Raw genomic sequence first — 14,045 nt, 5'->3', positions numbered from 1 at the left:
TATATTTTATGCCATATACTGCAACTGCTGTTTTACAGGCCACAGAGCAATAAATCCTACCTATATTTAAGCTGTAAGAAAAGCTGTCTCTATTGTGCAGTCCTGATTAGGAACAGAGATTCCACCCAGGCCACCTCATAGATTGTGCACATGCCTTTATGTCATGTTGCTATTTCAGGCCACTGTGTATGTATGTGACGTGGAATATAAATATATCTTTAAGTACTCCATCTGTTTCTCCCAAAAAGTCTGAAAGATTCAGATCCTCATGTTAACACTAGGGAAGTTCCGATCAAGGTTTTATGTTGCCGATTCCGATACAATCATCCATGAGTGAGGTCGGTCGATACCAATACCGATCACATGTTTTAACTGCACAATTTTCAATATTTTTATGGTGAATGCTATTGACAGTTTGACAATATCAACACATTCTTTAAACTACTTCCTTATTGTTTTTACATACAATTGTTTGAACAAAACAAAGTCAGTCGTACAAAATAATTAAACAAAAGCAGAAACTACTATCGACTACTCATTTAAGTCCTTTGGCTTTTGCACTCAAAGCCCTCCTGTGTCCAGGGAATTATTCTCTGAGTTTGTAGGCATGAACTACAACAACAATAAAAATGATTTTGAGAAAATAAAAATATCAATCAAATCACTGTGTATACTGATTCTACCCTTAATATCGACACCACCAATTTATTAATGAATGCAATCCTCCTTTTACGTGTGACTGTGACAATGCTGGCACACTAACACTTAATGTTTTCCTCTGTCGAGACTCTAATTAAACTACTTGTCAATTTCCAGTAATAACTACTTACTTTCTGCTGTAATGTCGTTCCATCGACACTTTTTAAACTATACTACACATTTACTTCCTGGTGTTTTTTAAAGCGGAGTATGCCTGCACCTGGCTTTGTTACCTTGTGTAACCTGTTAAGCCCCATCCTCCAGTGATATAGTAGGTGAAAATGATACTAATAAATGTAGTTTATTTGCAGTAATTGAGGTGATTATTATTAGTTTGGGCGAGACGCTGCACACTGTGTATGGAGACACATAATTAGCTACTAGCCGCTTGTCAGCCAGAGTGGATCAGCATTCATGATGAACAATAAAAGGCATTATTCGGCAATAACCAATCACATACTTTTTCACAAAAATCGTCCGATCGATAGGTACTTCCCTGGTTAACACCTTTTGATTTAAGTCTTGAAGTAAAAGTAGCATGTCGTTGACCACGCTAAAAGTTATTCAAGAAGGTACAACTGAAATCTCCTGGTGTTGCATACACAGCTAAATTTGAAAATGTTTTTTTTTTTTTCCAGTGACTGGAGCAGAGTATGAAGCAATGTTAACCGAGATCATGTCTATGGGTTATGAGAGGGAGAGAGTGGTAGCAGCACTACGGGCCAGCTTCAACAACCCTCATAGAGCTGTGGAGTACCTTCTTACTGTGAGTCTTTCTCTTGCGCTCTGACTCACACACAGTACAACTATGCTCATCATCAACATGTAAGAAGGTTATGTTTTTCTTCAGCCTGGGTGTGTTCCTTGGCAACCTCTTGGCTGCAAGAGATTTGTTTTCCTCTTCTGCCGTCCCACTCCCATGTTCTTTATAGAGATCGGCCGATATGATTTTTTCAGGGTTCGATATGGATTATTAGTAGTGAAGGAGGCCGATAACCGATATTTGGAACAAATATTCATTTACAGTAAAAATCAATCAATCAAAGTTTATTTATGTAGCCCTTAATCACAAGTGTCTCAAAGGGCTGCACAAGCCACAATGACATCCTCGGCTCAGATCTCACATCAGGGCAAGAAAAAACTCAACCCAATGGGCTACAATGAGAAACCTTAGAGGGGATAGCAAGTGACATATTGGCGTTAAGATTTTGAATAATACTAGAATAATTACAATTTTAAATAATGCTATTACAAACTGCAACACTGAACTTAGTTTAAATGCCTGAAGCTTGTTAATTTAAAAACAAGTACAAAATTAAATAAAAACAGGGCAGGGGGTATTTTGGCACAGTAGCATCTCTTACACAATTAAATAAAACATTAAACAAATAAATAGCTCCCTGAAGTGTGGTATCCCTAAATAATTTGTATCCCTGCCACACAGATAGGCTGGAGTTACGTCCCTCCCTAATAACATCAACTGTGACTGATAAAATGATTTAAAATTCACAAGTGATGGTTAGCAGGCTAATCACTTAGAAATATTACACTTTCTTACAAAATGGAAAAAGTTATTAAGACGTTGTCATTAGGACTGGGCGATATGACTAAAAAATGTATCACGATATAAGTGTTTCATATCAGTCGATATCGATAATTATTGATAAAAAAACAAAAAACTATTCTTAATAAAGACCAGGAGAAAAAAGGCTGAATTTAAATACTTTTATTTTAAATATAACCTTTAACCTTTAGAACGAGGTCAGCATTATGAAAAACAGTCAGATAAATGAAAATACTGGTCGATGTGCAAATATTGACATTAAATAAATGCTTAATCCAACAAAATGTGCAAAGTATTGTAATTAAGAAATTAGTAGTGTACAACTCAGGCTTTAAAGCCATATTGGTAACAATATACAGTATGCAAATAAATAACAGTCACATTAAGCAAGCAGAAACAAACATGTCTTACAGAATATTGTAAACATCGGAATAAACTTGCGTCTGAACATCTGTGACAAAACAAACCTGTAGTCATTTATGGAAAAATCAAACCAACTTCAGTATCTCCTTTTCCACGGATTCCCTGCACATTGTGTAAAGCTTAGGAATAGCTGTCTTGGAAAAGTGCTTTCGGCCAGGTAGAACATAACGGGGGTCGAGCACGTGTATGAGATTCTTGTACCCAGACTTCTCAACTATGCTGAGCGCTAGCATGTCCTTCGCTAATTGATACACCACTGCATCCGTTATTTCTTTATAACGTTTTGAATTTTTGTCGTATGGCACTGCTGCCGAGTAATACTGTCTGCGGCAACAACAGACCACCATCGAGACGATGGTGGTCTGTTGTTTCCGCTTCGGTGCTGTTCCACTTGCACCGGCTGATGTAGATGGTTGTGGCTGTTTGATACTGCTGTACTCCAGCGGGTGAGAGCGGCTCAGGTGCTAAAATAAGTTTGTCGTGTTCCCAGACTTGGTCGGGACGACGGCCTTGCAAAGTTTGCAGACGGTATTACTCTGATTCGTATCGGATTTTTAAAAAATCCAAAATACTGCCAAACTGGTGACGTGACGTTTCCTTTTTTATTTACAATTTCCTCTCGTGCTGCCGCACTCATATTCCCGTTTCGTTTCACTCCTCGTCGTCAGCTAGCCGTTGTTGCTTTTTTTTTTTTTTTTTCCTGTTAGCATTTCCCAGAATGCCTTGCGGTTCAGGCTCGGCCGTGATAGGTCTGCCTACACCCCCCAGAATGCCGTGCGGTTCCGGCTCTGCCTTTCTTCCTATTTTTTTCTAACAGAACTCAGTGAAATTATCGAACGTTCTATCGACCCCATTTTCTATTGATATTGATCACATGTGTATCGCGATATATATTGTTATTGTTTTATCGCCCAGCCCTAATTGTCATGCAGTGATATAAAGTAGAAAACGTAATGTAAAGCATTATTTAGGTAGAAATATCATACATTATATTATTAACATCTTTATCAAGGCATGATTGTAACAGTCCACATTTTGTATTATTATGCATTGTTAGGCAGTCTACACGCTTGCACACACACACATATATACATATATATATATATATATAGCAGCATAGGTATACAAAATAATTCAGGGATACTAATCACGCATGACAAACTGCTTTGCTGTTTTGCAGCTTCTCATGTGGCACACACTATTCTCTATCATCTTTGTATGTATCTGCAGTAAAACTAGACTGCATTTACTTTGAGTTTTTTAATCTTTTTCAGTCACACAAACATGTTTGTACTCTAACAGACTGTTTCCATTTCGATATTTTCGGCAGCTTTGTTTCAAGTTATTCACAGAGACGTCTCTGAGCGAGCAGAGCTGCCGCTGATGTTAAGTTTTTATGCTATTCTGCTCATAGTAACGTTACTTGTAGTTGTGACAAGTAGAGGAATGCAATGTTTATTACAATTTCGGGAGAGTTTTCTCTGTTTACCTCAGCACATCCGTACATCCACCAGAGCACTTTTCTCCTTGCCATGTGTTTGAAAGTCCTGCCAAAGACTTAGCTTCTGATATCCTCTGCCTCTTACCCTTGTGTGGTTTGCATAACCAATCAGATGGTAACGTGGGCGGGACAATGTTGTAGACAGAGGCGCTGTTGTATCAAAGCTAAAATAAGCAATTTTAAATGAGCCCTTTGGATTAAAAAAGGCAGACGCTTGTTCGATGAGTTCTTAGATTTGAAATGATAGTCATGGTGATAAGAGGTAATAATTAAAACTCACCGCAATTCACAGTTCAGTTTATACACATCAGGCTGATGATGTATGGATGAGTGGTATAGTATATCTACACTTATACCATGCGAATAAACAAACAATATTTGGTCATATTTATTTTACTTAAGTGTAAGTAAATGAAATGCCAAGCAATAATTTACAAAACAATATGATTTGAAAACAAAGTGTAACTGATTTATTTTACATAGAAATTCAGGCTTTTGTGCACAGTGTCCAGCAGTCCGAAAATTCATGATGGTCCAGCGGGTCCTTATAGTTAATTTCTGCTGTAAATAACAATATATAAATAATAAATGCCAGTGTTTATCCCACGGCAACAACATAAACACATCAGATTAATTGTAGCCTGTTAGCATGCGGTTCACGTGGGTTCAGGCTAATAACTACACAAATGGTGTGTCACTGACTACTTAAACAGCATGTAACAAAGTAAATAGCAAATATTTGATGTGATTTACCTTTGGTCCACTCGTCCTTCATTTCACATTTCTCTTCAAACTACAAGATCGGAGTTCCAGTGAGCAGCTTGCCTCGCCGCTTCAAAGTCCAACTAAATACTTTATAATCCTCTGTAAATACATCTAAAAAGTCAGTCCATTTCTTGTAGCTTCGCGTATGGAAATTAAGTTTGTAAAAACAGCATGGAACTGCAAACAAGTTTAAAGACTATGGCTGAGTAAAAACACTGCAAGATAATTCCACTAATCGCGTTCTTCAGCACAAAGAAGCCCCACAAAAGTTCCCACAAGTATAAAGTTCCTTTCATTCTTCTTTCTCTCCGTTGTCAAGTTTGTTGTAATAGAAACACAAGAAATAAACAAGTTGCCCTCGCATACGCTAATGACAGCTGAAACTACAAATACAGAGTGTTTTGTGTTCAACCAATCAGGGTTCGACCCCTTTAAGATTCCTGGGAACTCCCGAAAGTCCTACCTCGCTACTAGGAACTAAAAATTCTTTATGTGGGACTAAATCTACAAGATTTGTAAAACAACAATCAAGAGAGCTGAAAGAGCACTTCAATAAACTCTTTGAAACAGTCAGCGCTGTGAATGCTGACGTTTTTATCAGTGGTCCTCTACCCCCAATCAGGAGAGGAGCTGAGAGATTCAGTAGACTTTACTCGCTGAATGAGTGGCTATCAAGTGCACTTCTTGCTCGTTCAATGCATTTTATTGACAATTTTAGCTTTTTCTGGGACCGCAGGCATCTTTTTAAGGCAGACGGACTTTGCCTGAATAAGATGGGAGTAAAGCTATTCATGAACAACATGTTTCACTTCCTGCATCTTGCATCTATCATCACTGCCAAGGACAAGAGACAAGAGGAGCCACCGAGGAAGGAAGACACAACACAGCCTATCAGGAACGTCGAAGGAGGACCGCCACTGCAAAAGGAGAACGTCGACCATGAGATACACCAGAGCAAAGAGGAGAGGTGTCTATCCTCCTCTACCGCCCCTCCCTCCATTCTGAATGCATGTGAAGATCCCTCCCCCACATCCCCCAAGCCATCCACGTCTCCATCTTTCTCCCTCCCTCAAGTAGACCTTTCTCCCCCCTTCTCCCCCTTGGAGTTCCGGGAGCTACCCCCACTCACGCCCCACCCTACTCAGATTTTTACCCCCCTAGATCATCGCTCACCTCCACCACCCCCTCCACGAAGGCGTGCTCCACAACCCCCCAGCCATACTTCACCTTTCTCACGCCAACCCCTTACACGCCCTCAACGTCCACCTTCAGTAGTTCGTCCCAGCTCTGACGCTGCTCACTCCCCCTCCCCCTTACGGCAAACCCCGCCTCGCCCTGACAGCAGTCCTGAATATTTCTGATACAGAAAAGGGTTCAGCAGTAGACCACATTATCAGCTGGGCCAAGGTTGCCTACATCAAATCATGGCACCTTCTACATCCCTGTTGTGACTACCAAGAGAGTAAACATTGGGAAACTTAGCCACCCTGCTAACCTAAACAATCTCATTCCTATTATCTCCAAATCAAAGCCAACATCGAAGCCTGTCAATAACACCATCAGGATGGGTCTGCTCAATGTCAGGTCTCTGAATAGCAAATCATTTTTAGTCAATGATTTTATTAGCACTTCTAAACTTGACTTTATGTTTTTAACTGAAACATGGCTGGAACAAAATAACAGTGCAAGCATTCTGATCGAGACAGCACCCCCCAACTATAACTTCATTGATATATGTAGATCGGGGAAAAGAGGTGGAGGGGTTGCTGCTATATTTAAAAACATGTTTCAGGGGAAACAGATGTCACTCGGTGAGTTTACATCATTTGAATACCTGTGTGCTGTGTTGAAATGCTCTCCCAAAATTCTCTTGTTAATTATCTACAGGCCACCTAAATATTCTGCAAATTTTTTTGATGATTTTACTGAACTATTGTCTAGCATCTCCACTGACTTTGACTGCCTGGTTATAACTGGTGATTTTAATTTTCATATTGACGATTTAAATGACAAGGGCGCAAAAGAACTTTTTACTATTTTAGACACATTTGAACTGTCTCAACATGTGAAAGAGGCTACACATTATAAGGGACACACCCTGGACCTGATTATCACAAAAGGTCTCAATGTTTCTGATGTTCTTGTGATTGATCCTTCATTGTCTGATCATTTCTGTGTTTTCTTTAATATTTCTGTAATTCCGGACACACAAACAGAATCAAAGAATGTCAAAAAGCGGTACATAAATGAACATGCTAATGTCCTCTTTAAAAACGCCATCTCCTCACTACCACCTCTAAACCCATGTCATGCTGATGATCTTGTAAGCAACTTTAATTCCAAAATTGTGAATATCATAGATATCATTGCACCTGTTACAGTTAAAACGATTTCTGGCAAGCAAAAGGCACCCTGGAGAAAATCTGCTGCTGTAACAGCCCAGAGAAGAGAGTGCAGGAAGGCTGAACGAATCTGGCGGAATACAAAACTTCATATTCACCATGACATCTATAAAGAGAGCCTCCAGGCCTACAATTTAGTCTTAAAAAGTGCTAGAGAAACATTCTTCTCCAATATCATAAACAGCAACACAAATAAGGCCAAAACCCTATTCACAATCGTTGACAGACTGACTAAACCCCCAACACAAATACCAGCCGAACTCCATTCCACGCAGAAATGCAATGACTTTGCATTCTTTTATACTGATAAAATTGAAGGCATCAGACGCACCATCAATATCTCAAGTAAAAAAGTTGGATCACCACCCCATTTAGGCAAAAGTAACACAGCAATGATGGCAAGCTTTAATGCCATAGACTCTAAAACTCTAGTGGAAACGGTGACAGCTCTAAAGTCATCCACCTGCTGCCTTGATGTTTTACCTACCAACTTCTTTAAGAATGTTTTTGACTGCCTATCAACAGACATCTTGCAAATAGTTAATAATTCTATTAAATCGGGCAATTTCCCGAAGGCTTTCAAAACTGCAGTCATTAAACCTCTTCTAAAAAAGCAGAGCCTAGATGCCTCTGTTATCAACAACTACAGACCAATTTCAAATCTACCATTCATAAGTAAAATAATTGAGAAAGTTGTCCTCCAACAACTAAATCACTTCTTGGCTTCTACTGGCTGCCACAACAACTTCCAGTCAGGATTTCGACCTCTTCATAGCACAGAGACGGCCCTTCTTAAAGTTATAAATGACATCCGTCTAAACACAGACTCTGGCAAAACTTCAGTATTAATGCTTTTGGACCTCAGTGCTGCATTTGACACTGTCGACCACTCAATACTTTTGGACAGGTTGGAAAACTGGGTGGGGATCTCAGGCACAGTTTTAAGCTGGTTCAAGTCATATCTACAAGATAGGAACTATTTTGTTTCCATTGGTGACTTTGTATCAGAACCAACCAACGTAACGTGTGGAGTCCCCCAAGGTTCAATCTTGGGGCCGACTTTATTTAACATCTATATGCTCCCACTAGGACAAATCATGCAAAATAATAACATTGACCATCATTGCTATGCCGATGACACCCAAATCTATGTAGCGCTATCACCAAATGACTATCGCCCCATAGATCTTCTGTGCCAGTGCATTGAGCAAGTCAAACACTGGATGTGCCAAAATTTCCTACAACTAAATGAAGATAAAACTGAGATAATTGTTTTTGGTGCTAAAAAAGAAAGGTTTAAAGTCATCCAACACCTTCAATCACTGTCCCTGAAAACCTCAAATAAAGCCAGAAATCTTGGGGTTATTTTAGATTCTGATTTACATTTCGACAGTCACATCAAATCAGTAACAAAATCGGCCTACTATCACCTCAAAAATGTAAAAAGACTTAGAGGGCTCATGTCAGCTCAAGACTTAGAAAAACTTGTACATGCCTTTATTACCAGTAGGCTAGACTATTGTAATGGTCTCCTTGCAGGTCTTCCCAAAAAAACTGTCAGGCAGCTACAGCTTGTTCAGAACGCTGCTGCTAGAGTTCTAACAAAGACCAAAAAATGTGAGCACATTACACCAATTCTTAAATCCTTACATTGGCTCCCTGTACATCAGAGAATTGATTTCAAAATCCTCCTGCTCACATATAAATCACTACATGGTCTAGGGCCCAAGTATATCACTGATATGCTCCCACTATATACGCCCTCTAGATCACTAAGATCTTCTGAGACCAATCTGTTAGCGGTTCCAAGAGTAAACTCAAATCAAGGGAGATCATCATTCAGTCACTATGCAACACATAGCTGGAATAAACTTCCTGAAGATGTCAGACTCTCCCCAACTCTCACTACTTTTAAAACTAGACTGAAGACTTTTATGTTCACCTTAGCTTTCAGCTAAATCTTTTAATCTTTTAACTTTTAACGTCTGCACTGTTTTTATTTTTATTGTCTGCATTTTAATTTTGCTTTTATTTTCTTTCATTTCACTTTGTTGTCTGTGAAGCACTTTGAGTCTGCCTTGTGTATGAAAAGCGCTATACAAATAAAGTTGCCTTGCCTTGCCTTGCCTTGCCTTGCCAAAGAAGCCCCACAAAAGTTCCCACAAGTATAAAGTTCCTTTCATTCTTCTTTCTCTCCGTTGTCAAGTTTGTTGTAATAGAAACACAAGAAATAAACAAGTTGCCCTCGCATACGCTAATGACAGCTGAAACTACAAATACAGAGTGTTTTGTGTTCAACCAATCAGGGTTCGACCCCTTTAAGATTCCTGGGAACTCCCGAAAGTCCTACCTCGCTACTAGGAACTAAAAATTCTTTATGTGGGACTAAATCTACAAGATTAGTTTTTGGTTGAAACCAAGGGAGATATTTCATTCACCAGGGTTAATGGGAATGTTCCTGCGGTGTAAAAAAGCCTCACTTAGAGAAATTACCCAGGATGTGACAAAGTATTTACGTGTTTTAGTGGCTAGGTGATGGCCATAACAATGACGCTAGGAGCTACCATTGGAATCTACAGTAGCAAACACTCAAGGCTATTTTATTGGGGGAAACCAGTATAAAGGTGACTATATGGTTATTTCATGTCTAGAGGGCTCTAATAATTGAAAAACAACTATTTTGGTTTTTTTAAGCTCCTACTATGAAAATATTCTATATATATTAATCATAATTTTTGGTGGAAATTTGTTTATCGCAGTCATGTCTGACACCAATTAATTGCAAGGGACGACTGGACAGTGTTTCTCCTAGGTTTACAGTTTGGACTGGTGATTTTAAATCTGCGTTTCGTACCAAGCCAGTATTGTTTTTGCCTTTTTAATCTTTAATTGTGTGAGAATTTAATGCTAATCCCACTTTTAAAACATTACTCATAAAAATCTATTTCCTCAGTCCTCATAAATCCTATGTGTTGGATTGACAGCGGGGTCATGTTTGTATTTCCAGGGTCTACCTAGCAGTCCGATCCAAGAGACGAACCCTCCTGCGTCCACTCCAGCGTCTGGACCCACTGAAGCTCCGTCTCTAGCAGAAGGTGAAACTTCACTGCAGACTCTTATTTTTCCTGTTGATCTCACGTTCTAGAATTCCCTCACTTGTGAATAGGGCTGAGTAAAATAATCCATTTGATTGCTTATGGATCGCGAGCTTTAAAATTTTGCAATATTGATTCACAAGACATATGGGTGATTATTCCTCTCCCCCGCCCACTAGTAGTCATGTTAGGGTCTGTCCCCACAGAACCGTGTTTAGGTGGAAATGGTGAAGATATGTACCGTTTCAGCCTTTTATCTCCACGTTTTTGGTGGTCTGAAACTAAAGTTTTTGAAAACTGGCTCCAGATTGGGAAGGTCTGAAAACTGAAAACGGTATTGTCGTTTCTATGGGGCGACAACAACAGTTGTCAACAAAACCTCGTCATCATTTATCAACTAAACATGCAGTACATAAACAATAATAACACACGCCATAATATTTTACCATATTTTTCGGACTCTTTAAGTCGCAGTTTTTTTTCATAGTTTGACCGGGGGTGCGCGACTTATGTGTGAAATTATTAACACATTACCGTAAAATATCAAATAATATTATTTAGCTCATTCACGTAAGAGACTAGACGTATAAGATTTCATGGGATTTAGCGATCAGGAGTGACAGATTGTTTGGTAAACTTATAGCATGTTCTATATGTTATAGTTATTTGAATGAGTCTTACCATAATATGTTAACGTTAACATACCAGGCACGTTCTCAGTTGGTTATTTATGCGTCATATAACGTACACTTATTCAGCCTGTTGTTCACTATTCTTTATTTATTTTAAATTGCCTTTCAAATGTCTATTCTTGCTGTTGGGTTTTATCAAATACATTTCCCCCAAAAATGCAATTTATATTCCAGCGCGACTTATATATGTTTTTTTCCTTCTTTATTATGCATTTTCGGCCGGTGCGACTTATACTCCGGTGCGATTTTTACTCCGAAAAATACGGTAATTCCAATTCGCTGTTTGCCCAAAAAAAGTACCAATGATTGTCACACACACACACACAATAGGTGTGGCAAAATTATTCTCTGCATTTGACCCATCACCCTTGATCACCCCCTGGGAGGTGAGGGGAGCAGTGAGCAGCAGCGGTGGCCGCGCCCGGGAATCATTTTTGGTGCTTTAACCCCCAATTCCAACCCTTGATGCTGAGTGCCAAGCAGGGAGGTAATGGGTTCCATTTTTATAGTCTTTGGTATGACTCGGCCGGGGTTTGAACTCACAACCTACCGATCTCAGGGCGGACACTCTAACCACAAGGCCAGAGTAACAGAATAAATCATAAAGTTTCTTCTTCTGTAGTTTTTGGTGGTTCCATTGGCTTTGTTTGCTTACAGCGCCACTTATAGCGAGGCAGAGTGTTACATCATCCTCACCAGGAAATGTTTCTGCCTGGATGTGACTCACTATTGACAGGACACTGGGGACGCGTTTATTTTTTGAACCCAAAACAAAAATGAAACACAGACGTTGCTGTGGAGACATGCCCTTATGCTAAAATTACATTCCAACAGCAAGCCGTCTGCGGCAAAACAAAAGAAAGTGAGGGACTTGGCAGCATTCTCCGCAGGCGATGGAGGTACAGTAACAGAGGCCATCGCAACTCGTGTTGGTAAAGATTTACGGCCGCTCTCGCTGGCTTGAAGTGATCCAAGTGAACCACATTTCCTTTCAATCCTGCAATGTAAACACTGACTGAAACTCATTTTTATTGATTAAATTTGTAACTGAGGGTATGCCTGGGCCAATAACGATATATTGACCCACAAATTATAATTTTTTTTGTGACCAAATTAACCACTGTATAACCATTGTATTGATAATACATATTAATAATGGCAGTATACCATTTCAAATGCAATTAACTTGTATTTCTTCTATATTTCAACACTGCAATTGAAATGTAAATTTTTAAATACCAAGTTAAATAAAACAAATATATACCGTATTTTTCGGACTATAAGGCGCAGTTTTTTTTCATAGTTTGGCCGGGGGTGCGACTTATACTCAGGAGCGTCTTATGTGTGAAATGATTAACACATTACCGTAAAATATCAAATAATATTATTTAGCTCATTCACGTAAGAGACTAGACTTATAAGATTTCATGGGATTTAGCGATTAGGAGTGACAGATTGTTTGGTAAACGTATAGCATGTTCTATATGTTATAGTTATTTGAATGACTCTTACCATAATATGTTACGTTAACATACCAGGCACGTTCTCAGTTGGTTATTTATGCCTCATATAACGTACACTTATTCAGCCTGTTGTTCACTATTCTTTATTTATTTTAAATTGCCTTTCAAATGTCTATTCTTGGTGTTGGGTTTTATCAAATAAATTTCCCCAAAAAATGCGACTTATACTCCACTGCGACTTATATATGTTTTTTTTCCTTCTTTATTATGCATTTTCGGCCGTGCGACTTATACTCCGGAGCCATTTATAGTCCGAAAAATCCGGTAATACAAATTAAATATACTTTGTAAGCGAAATTTTGCACTTGAATAAATATGCACAACTTAAACGATAAACAAAATGGCTAAATAAAGTTATTGTGACCAAAATGATCACGGTTATCATTATTATCGCGGTGTTGTTGAATGTGGTCAAAAAGTACTTATACACACACTTAAATATTTCAACCAAGTTACATTTTTTTATTAACTAAAATAAATAGACACAATATACTTTCTTGGCAGAGGAAACATAATTTATTGTTCTGGCTTCATAAGACCCATATTGGTTTTATTTGTTTAAATTTCCGTCCATTTTCTACCGCTTGTCCCTTTCGGGGTTGCGGGGCGTGCTGGGGCCACCTCATTGCAGGGCCATGAATTTGTTTATCTTTAATTGTAAAGGGTAATCAGTTGTTTCACTTCTGGTTAATGTGACGTCACGTGAGTTCACTTCCCGTTGAACAGAGTTTCAACTTGACACATCCTTTACATTTAATATGAATACTGTAGCTCAGTTGTTTACACAGTCATTTGATTGGGGAACGACGTCAATGTCTGTTGTTTACATGTTAGCACTAAATCTAGTGCTAGTCAGTCCATCCGTACAAGTGCAGTTATGAATGACAGTTCTTTCATCATTTTAATCCGTCGAGAGTTTTAAAGCGGTTATTACTACCACCGTTTATTTGTAGTACAAACTCGCCGAACACGCACAATAATAAAAAAAAACCCACAAACCTCAATATCAACGTAAGAGCCGCGGTTCCGCTTCGCCTCACAGAGTCGAATCACTTGATGAAGGACAAGATGTTTTCACCCCCGTCTTTTCTTTCCACTGAGGCACACACGTGCACAGCTGCTGAAACCGATGAAAAGCGTGAATGCTCTTGAAGCAAACACATAGCGATTTATCAATGCTGGAAAACTTACTGACTTCATTTTTATATATCGTCGATTCATTGACTTACCAAATATCAGCCCAGGCTTCTCTGAGAGTCTTTTAAGGTGACTGCTGATGTGGTGTAAACTTACTGTGAAGAAAGGATGTCAGCCGTAACTTGACAGAACTGCTACACATCTCTCCGCACGCAGCTCTGCAACTGGCCTTCAAAATAACATT

At 39.0% G+C, this 14,045-nt stretch overlaps 1 protein-coding gene across 1 annotated transcript in view; it reads left to right on the top strand.

Annotated features, from left to right (window-relative positions):
• LOC133642233 (UV excision repair protein RAD23 homolog A-like) overlaps nucleotides 1-10,517 on the top strand; it is a 28,065-nt gene extending 17,548 nt beyond the window's left edge. Inside the window, exons 5-6 of the mRNA XM_062036322.1 lie at nucleotides 1,338-1,465; nucleotides 10,362-10,517. Of these exons, the coding sequence (XP_061892306.1) occupies nucleotides 1,338-1,465; nucleotides 10,362-10,499 (266 nt within the window). The 3' untranslated portion in view covers nucleotides 10,500-10,517. The remainder of the gene's footprint in view (nucleotides 1-1,337; nucleotides 1,466-10,361) is intronic.
• Nucleotides 10,518-14,045: the final 3,528 nt, after the last annotated feature.

This window comes from Entelurus aequoreus, linkage group LG25, assembly GCF_033978785.1.
Source record: "Entelurus aequoreus isolate RoL-2023_Sb linkage group LG25, RoL_Eaeq_v1.1, whole genome shotgun sequence".
Lineage (NCBI taxonomy): Eukaryota > Metazoa > Chordata > Actinopteri > Syngnathiformes > Syngnathidae > Entelurus > Entelurus aequoreus.
The sequence above is the reverse complement of the archived record's forward strand: the minus strand, read 5'-3'. Positions and strand labels throughout refer to the sequence as shown.